Below are 20493 nucleotides of genomic sequence, written 5' to 3'. Positions count from 1 at the left end.
CTGAAACAAAGAAAAAGTGACCTGTTACCTAAAAGTTCCAAGTGTAGTGATATATCCCGTAGTGAGACGATTATAGTTGAGTGATTCATTCTGTTGCCCAAAGAAGGTGCAGAATTATTCCCAATAACCGATTCTGAGTTATTGATGACTTTCTATCTTATGGAAAGTTGGGAACACCCCTGTCTGGCAACAAGGAGTGGCAGTGAAGAACCCCTCTAGTCAACACTGGGCATACAGTGTTGCCACATACCTACAAGTTTCAAGGTTTGGCAACACAGGATCTTTCACCATTGTTTAAGAAGACTGTTTTGGGCTGTCGTGATTGAAGATTGTACAACTATCTGAGTGCTCTCAGTGAGTCCTTTTATATACAGGGCTTCAGAAGGTTTGGGCACTCAGAAGAAGATACATCTCATCAGTGAGCTGGTGACCGAAGACGTCAAGACCCAGCACTCAACACTTTTGGTGAAGTGAACTCGCTCATCGCCATCTTGGAGCTCAAGGTTGCTAAGCAACGAGGAGGAGAATGCAGTACCCACACACACCCACCTTGACCTTGGGCGGACCAGCTGTGAGGAGACTAGCTGGACGGATCACGTTTTCTATGAAGACATCCGACTAAGTCGATTGGTATTTAGTGTTCATTAAATATATACACACATTTACATATTCGACGACATATCTTCACACCGATAGGACATCGTGTAAGTTATATAAATTTTTATAAGTGCCTTACTTGTTTTAATATATACTGACGTAATATAATTTCCAGTATTTATTTCTTACTTGTTCAGTTATTGATACTTTAATTATTTTAACTACAATTTTTATCAATTTCCTGTGAATGGATGGACAAGGTTATTTCTTTGGTTTGTATCTAAATAATTTTTCAAACCTTAGACATAGAAAATTTGGACATTTTCTTTTGATCCCAGGGAGGATAATAATGTTCATAATTTTCAAACTGCATATTTTAATGATGTCATAGACACATCTTCTCAAACTAAAAATATGATAGTTCTACAGTAAAGTATCACAGACTGTAAATTTTCAGCCATGCCGTGTAGAACCCTTCACAACTCGGTACCATTGCTCTCCACAAAAATTAATGTTTAGTTGAAAGAGTCTAAAGCACCACACACTCATTCATCTAGCGTAATTACAGCAGCAAAAGTTGTACATTGCTAAGAAGGTGCGTTCTTAAACACGAAGTAGGCGAAGATTATTTCTGCCATGTTATTCCGTGATTTGCTTACCCAAGTTAACGATTTCCACTATTGTGTTGATATTGGCAGTAGTGTTTGTGTTTTAAATCAGAATCATCCAATTTTGCCATTGTACATGAGATACTAGCCTGTAAGACACTTAAGTCTAGGACCCAAGTAGGTGAAGAACCTATGGTTCCAGAGTCTGTAGCTTTGTGTTTACACATATGTTTGTAACATGGTTAGGCTTATGTATAGGATGTTTATCTGCGAGTTTAGTGTAGTCCTTGCGGAGCTCGGAGGGTAGGTGACCGAGCGATGTAATGGCCCTTGTTTCATAAACAGAAGAATTATATAAATGGGTTAATTACATTTGATATATATACTGATTCACCCCCTGTAACTTTCCACTAGCTATGAGGTGACATGTTCAGTGCACGTGATAGGGTGTGCCTACGGGAAGCTGCGTCATATTATGCTGAGTTAAGGCATTTAGTAGCCGGCTCCCTGGCCACCCAAAGCAGGCAGTAGGTTGATACCCTTGACTAGAGGAAGATGTTATTTGAGAGCCGTCCTGGATGGCTCCGTTCTCCCTCGATGGGTCACTACTCATAGAAGTCACATTCATAATCTCACATCGAAAGGACGTGATTGAACAGTCTATTTACATAGCCGCCGTCCTCTCCCTTCACACTCATAAATAGTGGAAGTTACGGTTGATTTACACTCAGGGATTTTATAATCGATAGTTTTTCAATAAAAGAAGAAACAGACAATTGGATTTCGCTACTCTTACCCAATATAAAAAATGTTTAGTCCCATATACCTTATGACTAGAATACCCCTCCTTCCTCCCGACTCGCATCCCTCTTCTCACAAGTATATACAAAAAAAGAGTAAAAGTAGAAGTACATAAAAGGAAATAAGTAAAGAATTAAGAATTAAGAAAAAATAAATAAAGAAATGAGGTAAAACGTTTATTACACCCATGCTGGGGTAGAAAACTTGACCTACGTGACCCTGAATCAACCTGGCAGGCAACTAGCCTACAGGGGCTGCCGGTGGTAGAGCAGTAACGCTCTTGCCTCGCAAGCGAGATGTCACTGGTTTGATTCCCGGGCCAGTGGAAAGTTGTTCGGACACACTTCCTAGCCCCCCTTGGTCCCTGTTCACCTAGCAGTAAAGTAGGTACCTGTTGTAAATCGAAAAGTTGCGAATTCGTATTCAGGGAAAGTTGTTGGAGCTTCCAATACCTTGCTGACAAAAACCTATGACTCTTCAGGTTTCTACGCCCTTGACCAAAAAAATATGACCCTTCAGGCTTCTATGCCCTTAACTCATGAGACATAAAGGCAAGCATGAACTTAGCATGCTTCCCGGTTGGGCGCTGTAGGCGCTTCACCTTGCACAGGATGTAGAGGGGGAGGGGGGGTGCAAAAAAATAAAAAAATAAAAAAATAAAAAAATCTAGCCTACAAGGGGCTCCTTGTGATGGGGACAGTGTTATATTTGACATACATCAAATATAGATATCACCTCTTATCATAACCATTTATATCCACTCCCTTATTATACAAATATTCCACATTAAGTTTTCTCCTTCTGGTAGTCCTCGCATACAGTACACAATGCTGACATCAAATTACTAACCTGAGCAAACCCATCATCTGGCCACTGTTGCAACACTGCCTCAAAGACTTCCTTGGCAGCTGATCCCTGATTCATGAGAAGAAATGTGACGCCCATCTTGTTCCTCAGCTTCACATCATCTGGAAACCGCTGAAGAAGACGCTGCTGTACCCTCACTGCTTTGCCAAAAAAGCCTGTGATATGTGTGGGAGTACATAAAGTAAATCTAATTACCAGTAGTACATTACATATGATGATTCACCCTATTTTTGTTCTTATGGAACATTTAACTCCACGTAATTCAATGTGCACATAGAAGCACACAAATAAAAAATATTAAATTTATATACAATTTTAAATGTTATAATGATAAAACTAGATGTAAGATGAACTGGTTCTGTACAGTAATTTGATGAAAGGCCATATTAAATCTTTTTATTACAATCAACAATTGAATATTATTTATCAATTCATGAATTAAATTAATCTAACCTCAACACACTGAAAGAATATTGATCCATATTGAAATTTAACATGATGAACAAACCTCTGAATATCATGCGATCAATGCAATTCTCGGCAGCCATACGCACAAGTGGCAGAGGCACCAAGTTGGAATCTTCATCGGCAAGGTCAAGCACTCCTCGGTAGGTTACTATGGCTTGCTCCAACCTCGAATTAGATCGTTCCAATTCTCCTAGCCGGTCCAAAGACCTGGCACGGCCATACATGGCTCTAGCCGATTTAGGGTTGTGATGAAGGATAGCCCCAAAGCTATTGAGGGCTTCCCCTGGGTTCTATGCAGGCAGAGCAAACAGGCAGGATAGTCAGGCTAGGTGTGGAGGTAGGTCGTGGTAAAGGTTGAAGGTGAAGGAAAAGAGTGATGAAAGGAACAAAAGAAAAAAACTACACCAAGGAGATTACAGTAAAGGGATGAGGTTAATTTTAGACAGAAGATATTAAAAATGAATCAATAAGATTGGTGTTGATGCAGTAGAGGAAAAGAAATGAACTTATAACTAAGTTAATTATTAAAGATTTAGGGATGGCATTAAGGAGACTGGAAAAAGCGGCAGACAAAGAAACTGAGGTTCAAAACGTCACGAAGAACACGGAAAGAGCAAATAAAAAAAAATGATTTCACATATTAAAAGCAAACTACTAATCCCAACTTAAAAAAAAGCAAAAAAAAAACATAAAATAACAAAATTTAAAAAAAATAAAAATAAGTTTATCTGGTCAATGACAAAGTAAGACACTGAACCTATAGTTTCTAGTTGCATTACAACAGCTCTATTAGTAATTAAGACTACTATGCCTTGGCTGTTGCACTAAACATTCACAGTCAGAAGGTATGAAATAATCTGGTAATACACTAAGGCCTAATGTAAAAGAAAATTTGAAACAAAATATTTTTCTTGTATATCATTATCCATCACTGTTGTAGTTACACAGAAAAATTACGTAGATTTCCAAAGACTAACCACGAATTCGTGGCATATCTACAGTTATCCCTTAAACAAAAAACACATTATCTCACAAATTGAAAAAGTAAAATTGTTGAAAGGCACAATTCTAAGACTTCCTCAACCATGCATTATTCAAGTTTTGATATCAATGACATGAACACGGATATGTACACCCATACTTTGTCATTCTTTCTTTTAATGAAAAAAGAAAATTGCTCCAGCCACTGAAATTAATATACAACCCACAAATAACAGAGAATATGTCAGAGAATGAGTGTTTTTAACATTTCAACTACAGAAAATAAATGTTCTCCCACAACATGAAAAAGGACGGAACCAAAAAATTTACATGCAAGAGAGGGACAAAACCAAAAGAGATCAGAGAAACTTACAATAGAATCGCGTGTCACATACGTCTCATTTGAGCTCTGTTACAGCACCACTACAGCTATGTATCCCTGCACTACTTACTAAAATCTATGGCTAAAAATTAGCACTTTCTCCACCTTCTGGAAAATTTCCCCAGTGGCAGTAATTACTGAGATAGTTTTGTGAAATACTTTTGGACAAAACGTTTCATATTGGTTTAAAAATTCTACTGATTCTTTCTCGGGAGAAATGAAAGATAAATTTTAACAATTTAATAAAGTCAATAAATTTGAATGATTTATGATATAAGTCTGATGCCACACTGTCACTGTACCGTCATCAGCACACACAATACTTCAATGTGTTGTGGCAGCGATTTAACACTTAGTCAAATATTTTGCACTGAACAAGTATTACTTAGTTTATCTGAAGTGCATCCTTCAGAACCACTTACAATAAACAACTAAGATTACTTTCACTTGTATATAAAGGATTTTTAAGCATACTTCTTTGAAAATATTTAATTCATAGAGAGGCACAATTTTTATTTAAAAACACGAGCTTTAATAAGTGTTAACCCAACTTTGCAGAAGGGTTCCGAGTGTAGGTATGGATTGACTGCACTAATTTCTAGATAGCGACTAAAGAATTTGCTGTCTAAATTTTTAATTAATAAACAAAGGGGCTTAATTCCCCAAAAAATTGCCACAAACGTGCATAGGTGTCCCCCTTACATGAACCAGAGAAGAGATTAGGATATCAACACAAAGGAGATTTATAAAAGGACAGAAGAGGGATAGTAGAGGGAGGAGGTTGAGTTTAGGGACCCTAGAAAGATAAAAAGTACCATTTTAGAAATATTTGAGCAATGATGTACTGTAGATACAATTACAAAAATTACTATAGCAGGGTATCTTTGTTCTCCCTTCAAAATACTATGACTAAGGAATAAAAGAAATTCAATGGAGTACTGTACTCTGAACAACCTCAGACTGTTTCCTTCATGCAGGAGGCTTTGTACAATGTTCTAGTCTTATTAGTAAAGAAATACACATACACACTATTACTCTAGCAATGATAACCCTTTGACTGTGGCGAGTACATAACCCAGCTCTTGTGTGGCAGATTATCACAATTGCTGGTTAATAAGCACTTATATCCTAACCACAAATAAAGAGTACACACGCAAAAAACATCAAAATGGGGAGTCTGGAGAAGTTGAGAACGCAATCTCCGTTTTACAATACTACAGTACTGTGGAAAGCTGTGTTTATTTATTTTGATATCACTTATACTGGTCTTTTCCATGAACACTAACCCAGGTAAAAGTGAGGGCAACCTGTACAATATTGTTTTTGTTTTTAAATTGGCCATTGAGCTTTTCTTGCTTCTATTTAACCAATAAAATAGTTTATATCAGTACAGTAATGGTGTTAGCACATATCAATCTATAATGATATTTATTTTGTACAACCAAATATGCCAGTAGTACTTCATACAGTACCTCCCACTCTATATTGTGGGCTGGTAAACCAAGAGAAGGGATAAATGACTGATCTAATTTATTGCAACACATGGTGGCTGCCACTAGACAACATTAACACTAATATTTACATTCTAATACCTTGTTTAAACATTTTGAAAGTAGGAATCCTTCTATGTACCAACCACAGTGCATGGTTAGGATATGAGACCATATATTATGTAACAACCATACTCCAAGGGTTAATAAAGATGATAATGACAAAATGAATGATGCAATTAATATTGTATACTGCATGTGGAACAAGTTGTTATGGATTCATGGCAAGAAAAATGGAGGACTACATCATTAAATCTCATTTTATAGTCGATGGGAGGAAGAAAGTGACCCATGAGATACCTTTGCTAGTAGATCCCCAGTCAGTGCCTGCCATGGTCAAGGGGTTTAAATGGTCAATTAACTGATTATACCGTGTGATGGATTAGCTTATGCCTCGGTAAACTATGATTTCAATAATACTGAGAATTCATAAAAAAAAAGAAAAAAGTCTGAAATTTTTTTTTGAAGACCACATTGCATGATCAGATTCAGTCGTCATAATTTGGTTATAAAGTGAAAAGTTCTCTTCTGAAGGTATGAATAAAGATCACTGAGCTCCCTATTAGTTTTTTGTATTCTAAAGATAAAACCTAATAGTTTAAACCTGAAAAAAATTATACTGTTAATCAATCTGGAGACTGACTAAAGGAAATAACACTGAGAAGGTTGAACTGTACATCACATTTCCTTGCAAGTGATTTAGGATCTTGGAATTTCAGCCTGATGAAGCTAAATCCTTCTTAGTCTTTGAAGTAACCACCAAACTAAAAAAATTAAAGCATTTCTGTTACTAATCCACTGACTATGACAGGCACAGGCAGGGATTGTTCTAATGCAAGTCTCTCACAGATCATTCACTCATAACCTGTAGGCTATACAGTATCCTTTTATTGAATACACAAACTATTCCTTACTAACTCTGATTCTCTATATCTGATAAATCACAAGTGAGTTCACATTCTGGAGCCACCCCTGATCATTCTTGTCCACTAAATTCACTGCCCTTCAAATGCATATGTCTCCAGCCTCTAAATACAGTACATCTTTCACAGGTAATTACACACTCCACAATACACTAATGTACTTTATCAACTCACTCACTACCCTATTCACATATAAAAACATTCATCTTCAATGGTTATACTGTACTCAGCTACCCATCCTCTCCAGCCAAAAAACATTTTTCTTTACCTTATACAACACTTCACTGTGAATCTCACTTCTGAGAGAGTAGTGAAGACAGTGGAATCTACAGACTGTCTTATTCCTACATGACTTCTTTTCCCCTCTAAACCCATTTTATCCAGCCCTATTCTCTCTTTAATGTTTTTCATTATCAAACAATAACAGTTACCTTACAGTACCTTTTGACAACTCAATACAAGTGATGGCATTCATTTCTTTCTTTAATATTCTTTTTATACTCCAGAATCTGCCTGCCATCAAGTCTTCTTTATATGTTTTGTTTTTTTTACTCAAACATCACTATTATGGGGCTATGACAAAATCTAAACCATTGTAACTAAATTTCTGATCTCTGGTAGCTAAACTTGTCAACTTAACATATTTATACTGTACTCTGCCCATACTACAAAACTATTTCATCGTTGATGTCTTCTCCCATAAACAAGAATTGTAATCAGTTATTCCCGTCAATCCTTTGGTATATCCCATTTATCATCATGATGAATAGCCAACACAGCCTATTTAAAACAATTTCTCAGCTATACATTATATTTCCAAGGGCAATATATTATTCTTGTTAAGTATATCAGAGGAGGCAAGCAATGCAGTATTATTATACACACTGTACTGGTATTACAAGGCATTAAAAATCTATGTACATTACTATGTACAAATGATATGTACTGTAGTATCTTTTTCACATAATTTTAATGGAGGTAATTTTTATCCATCCACAGATGAAGTGACAAGACAAAGTGCAAGTGCATCAGCAGGGGAGGGAACTAAACCTCTTAGAATGCATTATGAGCCACAACCAAGGCTGATCACCTCATTGTATCATGGGAAATATTATATCAGGTAAAGACTGATCATACATACACAGAGACAAACTAATTCATGCAGCATCTTTACCAATGATTTGCATCAAAGAAAGTGCACTCAACACTAAAAGGTGAGGAAATTGTATTTGAGTAAGATTTTGCAAACGAGCATCACCTCAAGAGGAGTTTCTGGAGAGAATGAAACATTAGATAGTGTTTCCACATCATAAGTTGAAGGAAGAGAATACAGTATGCAAGAATCAAAACTAACTTTTACAGCTGCCTGCCCATATGGGATTTTTCTTGCCAAAACATATATCACTTTTTGCCTGATCACTTAACTATAATTTTCTTATAAGATTTTTTTTTGGATTTCTTCAGTTTCTTTCAGCAACATTTGCTTCTATTAATTTCTGAAATCACAGGTATAGTATTTCTGATTCAGATTTTCTCTTTTTAGTACAATTCAGGAATTAAATTTGCTTGGTCCATGAGGCACAAAGTAAATAATGTATTTTTGCCCACTCCTCTTAACTACCCAGGGCAGGGGAACAGTGGTTAGCTTTGAGAACTGACATGGAATAAAAAGAACAAGTTTATAGGAATGTGAGATGTGCCGTTACTTCAGTGTTTGGAGGCAAATCTTCCAAGGTCTTAGTTATATTTACTTCAGTCAAATGCTTGAACATAATTACAGGTACCTTTTGATGAAATATAGAATTGTAAGTATGGTATTCGAAGTAAAACTTTGGGCACTGTGGTCTTCTATTCTGTAGATTTACCTACATTCTAAGATCCTTTACATACTGCTTATTCCCTCTTACAAGTGCCTCATTTGTTGAGATCTAACCTCACATCACTATATACTGTATTATACCGTTATAGTATTCATCAAACCTTATCAATCATGCTCTTCACAATTTTAGCCTTATGTTGGACCTAGTTATACAGCACTGTGCAACAAGTATGGGTTTTACAATGTCAATATCATAGGCTCTTAACAACTCCATGAAGAAGTGTAGTAAATAAAAGTAGGTCCCTAAGTATATCTCAACCTTAACAGACTATAGAGCACCTGCTCTTTATTGCCTCATACCAAGTATCAAAATTCTAACAATGTTCTCCCGATCTCTATCTTTGTGCACCATGGTCCATATCCGACTAGAACCAAACCAGTTACATTAACTTTCATTTATACCCATATACTGTATACAGTATATCAAATGAGTTCAACATCCTTTGTATGACCAATTGTCAGAACATCTATTCACAATTATAAAAAAATTTTCTAACATATAGTATACCTGTATCTCCTGATGTTCATTATCTGATGTTACTAAAGAAACACTATCTCCCTCCGAGATCTATTACTATTGATACATTACAAAATTTTAACTTCCTTCAAATAAGCTATACTCTACCTATATATTATAAAGAATTATCAACTCACCTGAGTTATTAATTTTTCGGCAGCATCAAGCTCCTCACGAAGATTACTGTCAATTTCACTTGTAATGTCCGCCTTCTCATACACAGGTGGTTGCGTATCTTCTAAAACTTCCTTCAATGGTTCACTAGATTCCTGTAGAGGTTCAATGTGAATGGGATCAGGAATTACTTCATCTACAGGAATTAGCTCCTCCCCTTCTGCTGGAGCAGGGGGGAAGACAGCTTCAACTTCTTCAGCAGGGGGGAAAACATAAGTGCGCTCTTCCTCGGGTGCATCATCAGGAATAATCTGCGCTTCAATATCTGAGAGCACATCCTCTGGAACACCCCCAGATTCTGCAGGAGCTACTGGAGAGTCAAGGTCTTGTACAACTTCTTCTTCCTCCAACTGTTCTACTACAGTATTAGCTTCTACAGAATCATGATCAGGACTACCTTCTAACTGAGGCTCACTAGTAGATTGTGGCTCTGACTCAGCAACTAGTGCCTCAGGCTCAGACTTACCAATAGCATCTGGTTCAGGCTCTGGCTCACCAACAACTTGTGGCTCAGGCTCTAGCTCTTCAGTAGCTAAAGACTCAGCCACAGGTGTGTCAGCAGCCAGTGTCTGAGAACCCTCCTTTAAATCACTATCAGCTATCACAACCTCAGGCTCCTGCTCAGCTTCTGGTGCAGGTATCTCTTCATCTTTTGATTGAGGAGGTCCAGGGTAGGAGATGTGCTGGATAAAAATGCAAATTCTGTTAATTATAGGAACCACTACTAGAGCAAAGGTTTATAGCTCTTTGACAGAAACACAAACTGCAGGCATTATATGACATATAGTAAAACTAAATTGCTAAGCTAGGAGTTGTTATTGTGGTTTAAATTGCAATTAAAACCATGCAAAATTAAATAACAAAATTCTTAAATTTTCAAAAATTAAGATAATTTACAGTTACAAGTACTGTATGTAAAATCAAAACCAAAAATCATGAAAAGTAGAAAAAAATGGCACAGAATCTCTTTGTAAAAACTAAAAACATTGCCAAAATAACATATCATATTTTTGTCAGTGTAAAACACGTATTAGCAAATCATTCACAGAACTACCCATGCACAGCTAAAGATTTATGTGCTCCCAAGAAAGTGCCAATAGCATAAACAAAATACAGTATAGACATGCTGACAACATAAGTAGCAGAAAATCAACTCAAGAGGCAATAACAGCTTCATATGGATGTAAAAACTTCATGTATTGTAATAAACTGAAGAACAAATTAGTATTTTGTGTACAGTATACTGTACCATTTCCCATATTCCAGCACAGGGCATCACCTGCACTACAGTATATTTTCTGAATATTCTGGTCATGACCTTGTCTACACCTTCAAGTGCATCAATACAAGAATAACATTTGTAATAATTTTTCAGGAATTATGCGTGATAATGAAGTAGATGTGTGAGCTAGGTGCAGTAATGGTTATTCAAGCACCACTTTCTTAATCAGCCTCATTCTACTTGACTGTGTTTAAGTCAGGTAGTGGACAAAATGTAACCTGTGATAAAACTGGGACCAATTCAATTCAATCTGACTCTTTCTGTTTTTGTCATCCACAATTATCAATAGCTTGGCAATCAAATCCAACATAACTTTCACAAATGCTCAACTTGCGACTTGTTCACTAGCGTAGCTAGAGGGCAGTCCGGGGCGGCACTTTTGGGTCTGCTCATCACCCATATCTGCAGCTACTGGAGACGTTAATCCATCCCTTTGTATTGGCGTTTTTGCTTTTTGTTTTACTGTTACTTATAAAGTTTAAGTATGTTTGGTGTGTATTTAAAGCATACTATATTTGAGTATGTGAAAGTACAGTAATATTATAAAGGTACACAAACTATTTAATATATATATATATATATATATATATATATATATATATATATATATATATATATATATATATATATATATATATATATATATATATATATATATATATATATATATATATATATATATATATATATATATATATATATATATATATATATATAGTGAGTCACTGTGCAATATGTATTTTTGTGGGGGGCACGGGAGGCAAACTCAAGGGCCGCCCCGGGCGGCACTCTAGCTACGCCACTGGACTTGTTTCATAGATGTATTTAGGACAGTGTGTTGTACAGGTACTTTTCAAAAAAATTTTGGTTCAATTTTGGGTCCGATGTACAGTATATGTTATTTGTACCTTACTCAAAGATAAGACTACACAATAAATTCCAGAATTTTTGGAGTAGGTTCGTACCTATTGTACTTAGCTCCAAGTTTGTGCAAAGTGACACTGTCCATATACACTAACTTTGGGCATACAGTGGTAAAGTACTACTGCCTGGGAAGATATTGGAAGCATAATGTGTTGTCTAATTGTAGACTCTGCTGCCATATGGCTTCACAAAAAATGTGACCAAGTCCCAAGTTACTGATCTGACTTTCTGCCCCATTTGCACACAATTGCAGGGTCTCAATTGTTTCTCTTACTTTGACAACACAACACACATAATGTATATCGTTTCTCAATCTTTATTTATTTTTTTCGTTTTTGTATTTATTTATGGTTATATTATTTTTATTATTTTATTTTTATTTTTATTTGATTTTTATTTTTATTTTATTATTAATTGTTATTAATTATTATAATAATAATAATAATAGTTATTATTATTATTATTACTATTATATTTAACCCCCCAGGCCCTGATGTGGGTCAGTGACCTGTGCCCGGGTGGGCTAATCCCCGTAAAAAAAAAAAGAGTTATCATGGATGACAATAAGGTACATATGCATCAACCCTTGAAGCTAGAAAAAAGTAAAAAAATAAATACCATACTGTGTAACTTATATGGTTTGAGCACAACACATCAAGTTTACAAAGGCACTGTTCAAGGCCTTGGGCTAGAGGCAGATTTAGTATTCAAGTAGATGCTCCCTGACATGTTACAGTCAGGGCTTTCTATTAAATAAACAAACCTTGTGATATAGTACTGTAATTAGAAAAAAAATTAGCCTTTTAAAGCCTCTTCTTTACCATTCATCAATGTAAAACTGATGAGATACAATAAAATGTATACCTCTGAAGAGATATATACCTGTACATTGAACATGATCCATGCTCATTGACCTTTAGTACAGGGGTCACCAATGATCAGACTTTCAGAGTGCACTTTTACATGCAAATTATTGTTTCCAAAATATGAAATATGAAGCAAGCAGAAGAAAATCACACAGCAAAGACCATTTAAACATGAGTAAATCCACAAATTCAAAACAACCCAGTCACAAATTTTAAAAATACAGTATCATTAAATACAGTACAGTATTACCAAAATTACATGATAAATATTTATAGTAAATAATTAAGTGCAGTACTGTATTAATATTTTGTCTGAATCAGTCTTGGATGGAGAAGCAAAACAGACACAAACCAAAGGATCGTTTTTTTTTTATAGCAACAGTTACAACCCACACAGGAGGAAGCTCTTTTACTGAAGTCAGTAGAGTAGCTTGACAAATCAAACACAAAGCATTGGTTCCAGCTTCCATATGATAATACAGTTAAAGCCCACACAGACCCACACTGGAGGAAGCTCTTGTACTGGTGTCAGTATAGTGGCTAATCAAAAATTAAAAAAAAACAATGGCTTCAGCCTTCAGATGGCCATAGAAAGACACAGGAAGAAACTCTTGCCTTCATGACAAAATGGAGACTTGATATCCCTCCACATCATTCTGAAGAAGCCGGAAAAAATCTTCTTGGTAAACTCAATTTGATCGGTAATTGTCCTACAAAATTCACATTATACAGGTAGATGAACCAGAGACCTGGCCCTAAATGATGGTACATTCCTAAATAATTTTGGTAAGATCAAACCGACACACAAGAATGATTTGTAAATTTGAGGTTGTCCAGTAAATAATTTTAAATAATAAAGAGAAGGATTATGTGAAGAAACAGCTTCTATTAGGGGAAAAACACAAAACCACACATACAATACAACCTTCACTATTGCATTACCAAGAATCAAGATGATTGAGGAAAATCTCACTATTAGAGAAAGTGTGAAAAATAACCAGGAGTAAGTTACGTCTTATTTTCTGTTGACAAACCCATCAAACACCCATCTTCATTTCTGTGATAAATGCCAATGTTATACTGTACTGTACTCTAAAACAAAACATGTTTATTATCTATATGATAAAAGATGATTTTTCAAAACTTATATGCTATCATATCTTTAACACTCAGCTGACTATTTTCTGTTCATACTTTTTCCTTGCTAACAACGAATATGTGTTACTACTGTACTGTTTAGGATTGTTCCTATCCTGCACAGCTTCCTTGAATGTTTCTCTATCACTTGATCCACCCATCACCAAAGTGTAAGAGAAGTGAAAAATGCTAGACAGATTAGCAGGTCTAGTGGGGTTTTTTTTTTTTGCAAAATGGTAAAGTCAGTAATTACAGCAGTGATAAGGAATAGAATTAACTAGATAGGAATAACTGTACTGTACAATATATGGCTTTGATGTACAATATAGTCTCGTTTTATGCGGATTTTTTTATACGTGGTTGGTCATTTACGCGGCACCTGCCCAGACACGCCAATTATTAGTTATGTGGTACATTCCTGAATTTACGCGGGAAGCGGCGCGGACAAGCTGCGTGCTAGGTCACTCTTATGTCACCGCTGAAGTCAGATGACGTTTCTGACTGTGATTGGGCCACGCATCCTTACCACCCACACACCCCCTCCGCCGAACGCTGTGATTGGTCTAATTAACCTTGCCTGCCCAGTCAACAAAACATTACCGAGTTCTTCACCCGCCACCCACCACAGCCAGCCCAAATCTGATAGTGATAGTGAGGATATGGACTTTGAGGGGTTTGACAAGGAGGCCCCGCTAGCCTCTGTGGTGGATAGTGATACTGGTGATACAGATGAGGGCCAATAATCTGCCCTCTGCCTCGGAACCAACCCCCCATCCCCGTGTGCCCAGCCATCTCTTCTACTAACGTAAGTGTTAAAAAAACCTAATATAATTGATATTTCTCTTATACATTAATTGTGTGTGCATACCATCATAAAATTAAGATGTTATTTTTACTACAACGTACGTACCTGTATTGTGTCGGAAAAAGGGTGGTCTGGGGGTCGGCCCAGTCTCTATTTCAATTAATACCATATGTTCTGTTATTTCGTTTACGCGTTTCGTGTTATACACGGACCTCCACGGGTTTACTTGAACGCATAAAACGAGACTATACTGTACTAAAAATCATAGTTGAAAGGGTATATGGATTCAATATGTGAATTCGACATAAGAGCTGTTTTATGAAAAGAGAAGTCTGAATATTGTTTTAATTCTGCTCTTGCAATTAGAAACAGCTACTGTAGGGATGAGGAAACTTGTCTTGCGGTTCTTGGTCTGTGCAAAGGTTGTGGTGTATATATGATTAAATGTACAAAATCTGTATATACAGTATAGTTCTCCCAACTACAATGAATCAATCACTGAATTAACTGTATACAGTACTTAAATTAAACAAAACCTGTATTATACCAATAGACATAAATCATTAATAAGTTTGGGATTACAGTGCATGAGTAAGAGAATAAATTCCTTCTACTCAAAGCCCACCAGAGACCATGCAATATATAAATACAATCTGAAATCAGTAAAGGAAGGAAAATAGAATCAATCTTACTTCTAGGGTTACACTGAACTGGTTAGATGTTTAAAGAATACATAAGCATTAACAAAGGTTCCATTATCACGACAAAATCATTCACAGCTTAGAATAGCAACCTGGTGACATTAGTATGTAGTTAGTTTGTATATTAGTAACTGCAAACAACTGAATTTCATTTTACAGACATGCTGTTATTTCCAACTGAAGAAATAGTACATGTACACTGCAAAGAAGCCATACATCTATACTGTAGTCCTTTAGGATTTAATAGTGACTGTTTATTATTTCTAGATATAAAGTTAATTAATCTTTGACAAATATCAAACAAAAAACTAGACTATAAATGGCATTCATATCATACCTCAGGTGAAATACATACACTGACTTTTTGATTATGTATTCAGAACTAAATATTTCAGTGTACTCACCTCACCTTCTTCCATACGTTTCTTGATATCCTCTAAGATAACTTGAATATGATTAAGAGTGTCAAGTAGTCCTTCAGTTTGACCAGCTTCCATGGCACGTAGAACTCCAGATAGGTGTGGAGCCAACTGTGCTACCATTTCATTATTTGGCTCCTTGGCCAACACTTCCTCAGCCAGTGCTTCAACTCGCAGGTAAGCGTCAGTCAAGAGTCCAGCTCCACCCTCTTTTCCATATTGTGACCAATCTTCTTCCTCTTCATCAACCTCTTCTTCACCTAATTTCCCCCCAGCAACTTCATCTTCATCTTCATCTTCATCATCATCATCATCATCATCATCATCTTTTAGGTCCTGTTCTTCATCTGATTCATCAGTATCATCTTCAGCTTCAGTTACCTCAATAGGTTCATCAACAGCAGGAGCAGCTTCCTCTTGTACCTCGACAGGAGCTTCTAAAGTTTCAACAACTTCAGCAGCAATTGGCTCTTCCACTACTGCCTCCTCTTCCTTAACTTCTTCTGCAGCAACAACTTCCTCCACATCGTCCACAACAGGTGAAGCTGCAATTACCACTTCTTCAACTTCCTTTTCAGTCACGGTCACGTCTTCAGTTACCTCTACAGGTGCAGATTCCTCAGTGGATGCAACTAATTCCTCTGCTGGTGTAGCTTCTTCAACTTGAGCAGTTTCCTCAACTGGAGCAGCTTCCTCAACTGCAACAGCTTCCTCAACTGGAGCAGTTTCCTCAACTGGAGCAGCTTCCTCAACTGCAACAGCTTCCTCAACTGGTGCAGCTTCTTCCTCTACTGGAGCAGCTTCCTCAACTGGAGCAGTTTCCTCAACTGGTGCAGCATCTTCAGTGGGAGCATCTTCTTCAACTTCCTCCACTATATTTACAATTTCAACAACTTCTTCAACTGGAGTCACTTCCTCTACCACCTCCACAATTTCAACAGCCTCTTCAATGGGGGTCACTTCCTCTATCACCTGTACAACCTCAACAACTTCCACAACTGGAGATGATTCTTGTGGGACCTCAGGAGCTTCAAGAATTTCTTCAGCAGGTGCTGTCTCCTCCTCAATAGTAGCACCATCATCAACTTCTACAAAAGTATCTTCAGGTTCAGCCACTTCTGGCACTAATTCCTCTTCAACCTCTTTCTCTTCTACAGGTGGAATTTCCTCTTTGGTTTCTTGAACTACTTGAACATATTCCTCAAGAGGAGGTGTTGCCTCAATAGGTTCATATTCTTCTTCTACGTCTTGGTGTGATAAAGGTGGTGCCTCTGGAATTACTTCCTCATCCATGTGTATGCTCTGTAAATACAAATTTTGAATAAGTAAACAAAATTAACTGCTCTAATTCACTAATCCATCTTTAGTTTAAAGCAAATTAGGATGATTCAATCCAAATACTTCAGTTACAACAAGCAGTAGTTTAATACATTTGCAAACTTCTTTATTAGTTAACCTATTGTCAACACCGAGATTTAATCTAGAATTTCCACTTTCCGAAAAAATTATATCTTCACGTAACTGGCACATTTTTATCAACTAGCAGTCTAGTCTTTGATCTATTATGGTACAGCTGTACGGTATTTTGATTCATTAATTTATACAGATATTTCAATTTCATATTTTATAATATGGTGTAGAGAAGTATTACCACGAAAAGAAGTCAAACATAAGACAGTACAGTACTGTGTCAGTCAGAGATCAACACTACAGTAGTTCAATCTGTTCTTGAGATATCCCACTTGCAGCTCACATACACTAAGAGCATTTTATATTCCACTCCTGCTGTTTGGTGTTTTACATCAGAAGCGAATGATAGGATTCTTTTCGTCTATCTAAATTTATTGAACATTTCAATTCTAACAAACAGGATGAGACATACAGACCATACCTCTGGCATTAAGGGTAAACATTAGTGTTTGGGTTGACTTTTGTTTGACAGCATAAAAATATTCATTAGCAAAAAATTATATATCCATAATACTTCCCCTAAGATATTACCGTACTTGCCCCAACTTTTACAAGCCTCTACTCACTATATTGCCCAGTGGTTAAACCAACAGCAAACCCGGGATTTTTTTAAGAAAATGAATCTCTACAATATAAACACAGTTCCTGGCAACAGTGAGACCTATAATAAGAGTATCATCAACAAAAGTATTAAGCTATTAATAAGCACTCTCTCTCTCTCTCTCTCTCTATATATATACAGTTAACCCTCACTTTACGCGGTCCCACATTCCGCGTTTCCACGTTTACGCGGTGCCCTGCCGGAACCCAGAATGCTCACATTCCGCGGTGCGTGTACCCCTTTACGCGGAGAGCGGCTGGCGAGCCGCGCCATTTTTGGATCCAAACCTCCCGCCATCCGCCATGTTGTGTAAGCGGCGTGAACATGGTGCGCACAAGGTCGCCCAGTCATAAAAACATTACCAGTTCTTCACCCGCCACCCACCACAGCCAGCCCAAGTCAGTGATAGTGATAATATGGACTTTGAGGGGTTTGCCAAAGAGGCCCTGCAAGCCTCTGTGGTGGATAGTAATACAGGTGATACAAGTGATACAGGTGAGGGCCAATAATCTGCCCTCTGCCTCGGAACGAACCCCCCATCCCCGAGTGCCCAGCCATCTCTTCTATAACGTAAGTGTTAAAAAACCTAATATTATTGATATTTCTCTTAAATATTAATTGTGTGTGCATACCATCATAAAATTAAGATGTTATTTTTACTACAACGTATGTATTGTATCGGAAAAAGGGTAGTCTGGCGGTCGGCCCAGTCTCTATTTCAATTAATCCCATATGTTCTGTTATTTCGTTTACACGTTTCTCGTTTTACGCGGACCTCCACGGGTTTAATTGACCGCGTGAACCAAGACTATACTGTACTGTACTGGACACTATATACACAAATATTCTACAGCTGAAATTTGTTTTAATTATTTCATCAACCAAAAAACACAAGCAAAGAAAAATAATTATGAGCAACAAAACTCCAAATGACTTCAAAGCACAGCCAAATTAGTGGTTTGTCCATGAAATCGTGGTTAACTCGTGTAATTGTGGAAAATGGTAGTAAAACGCCGACCATGATAATGATAAACAACAATTAAAAAAAAAGTATCCAGATGATTTTAAAGTAGTACAGCATTCGGTATGACAAAAGTTAAGATGTATTCAGGAAATATGACAGTCCTATACAGATTATGATATATGGTGGGCCTTTGAGCAATATGATACAGTACATGTCACACCAACACAAGGTAAGATACAAGGTGATACATGATAGGCCAACACAAGGTATGATACAAGATGATACATGATAGACCAACACAAGGTATGATACACGTTAAGCTTATGAGAAACAAAAATCAGTTACCGGTGTGGGTATTTCTGGTGCGGCAAATTCCTCCTCTTTCACCTCATCTTCTGCTTCGTGTACTACTGACACCGTTTCCTCCATACCCGCTGCAAAGTATAAAATGGAGTAAATTTTCATGTTTCTTTAGTTTGGGATACCCTTTACTTTCCACTGACTTTTGGTGAACTACTGCCTAAATTGGTTAAGTGTTTTGAGAATATTTTGTGTACCATGTGTTCTGAATTTCTAGAGTTACCTAGAGACTGGTGGAGGGAATAAAATAAAAAATATCCATGACCGAGAACAAAGAAAGAGTGGTCTTGCTGAAAGATGAAATGTGGAGCTGTGTGACAGAACACTAGGGTCTCACTTGCTAAATATTACAAATCAAATTAAAAGTTATAAGAGAGAATAGATTATACTCAGTATATATGTACAAAATCAGGAAATGACTGGAGTAAAGCATAAAGAGAGATGTCCTGAGACGGCCTTAATAAATGCATTGAATGCTTTCATATAAGCGAATATTGTACAGTAATGTGGGAACTTAAATGCAAGAGATGGTGAATGCAAAGTGGAGAGGATTGTGGGGGAAATTTGTGAGTGCAGAGAATAAATGGAAATGGAAAGAAACTCATATAAAATTGTGCTGAAAGAAGACTGATAGCGGAGAATATACTGCACTTGGTTCAAAAGGTGGGAGAAGGGAAAGTTGGAAACAATAGACGATTGATGGACAGATGAATGAAATGCAAGCGGACTGATGTGAATGTACAGTATTTTAAGATATGAAGTATCTGACCATTACTTAGTAGAAGTATAAAACCAGGTAGTACTGAGTGAAAGATGAAGGCAGAAAGAGACTCAAAAGATGAGGCTGGGAAAGTCAATGATAATGAGGCAAGAAAAGTCGATGAATGAGAAAAAAGAATACAATACAACTGAAAAACTAAAGAAATCTGTGAGACACAATGGGCATATGTATTGGGGTTGGGTTGAATAAGATGGGAAACAATTCAAGGATACAGTATAGTCACAGCATGAACAATTATAGTTTAATAGGTTTATTGAGTATATCAGGGAAAATGTATGGTACAGTATAATAGTTATTACTGATATATGCTAAACAGTATGTATAAAAAAAGCACAACAGAGGAGGAAGATGCATGGCTCCAGCTTCTGTGTTAAATACTGTAGCTATGTGAAATGTTTCTTGAGTTGGAAAATATGTATATAAGATAAAGGAAATT

The 20493-nt window shown here is 36.7% G+C and overlaps 1 protein-coding gene across 8 annotated transcripts in view; it reads right to left on the bottom strand.

Moving 5' to 3' along the window:
* Positions 1–2777: 2777 nt before the first annotated feature.
* The window catches only part of LOC121864659 (fibrous sheath CABYR-binding protein-like), a 60093-nt gene continuing 42377 nt past the window's right edge, over positions 2778–20493 (bottom strand). For 3 of the 8 annotated variants that reach the window (XM_042363793.1, XM_042363794.1, XM_042363796.1), the window contains 5 exons: positions 19262–19350; positions 15867–17183; positions 9711–10430; positions 3382–3631; positions 2778–3028 (listed from right to left, as the gene is read on the bottom strand). In XM_042363793.1, coding sequence (XP_042219727.1) covers positions 2793–3028; positions 3382–3631; positions 9711–10430; positions 15867–17183; positions 19262–19350 — 2612 coding nt within the window. In that variant the 3' untranslated portion in view covers positions 2778–2792. The other 5 variants (XM_042363795.1, XM_042363797.1, XM_042363800.1 and 2 more) reach the window with 5 other exon arrangements.

Source organism: Homarus americanus, unplaced genomic scaffold, assembly GCF_018991925.1.
Source record: "Homarus americanus isolate GMGI-L3 unplaced genomic scaffold, GMGI_Hamer_2.0 scaffold57965, whole genome shotgun sequence".
NCBI classification, from domain to species: Eukaryota; Metazoa; Arthropoda; class Malacostraca; order Decapoda; family Nephropidae; genus Homarus; species Homarus americanus.
The sequence above is the reverse complement of the archived record's forward strand: the minus strand, read 5'-3'. Positions and strand labels throughout refer to the sequence as shown.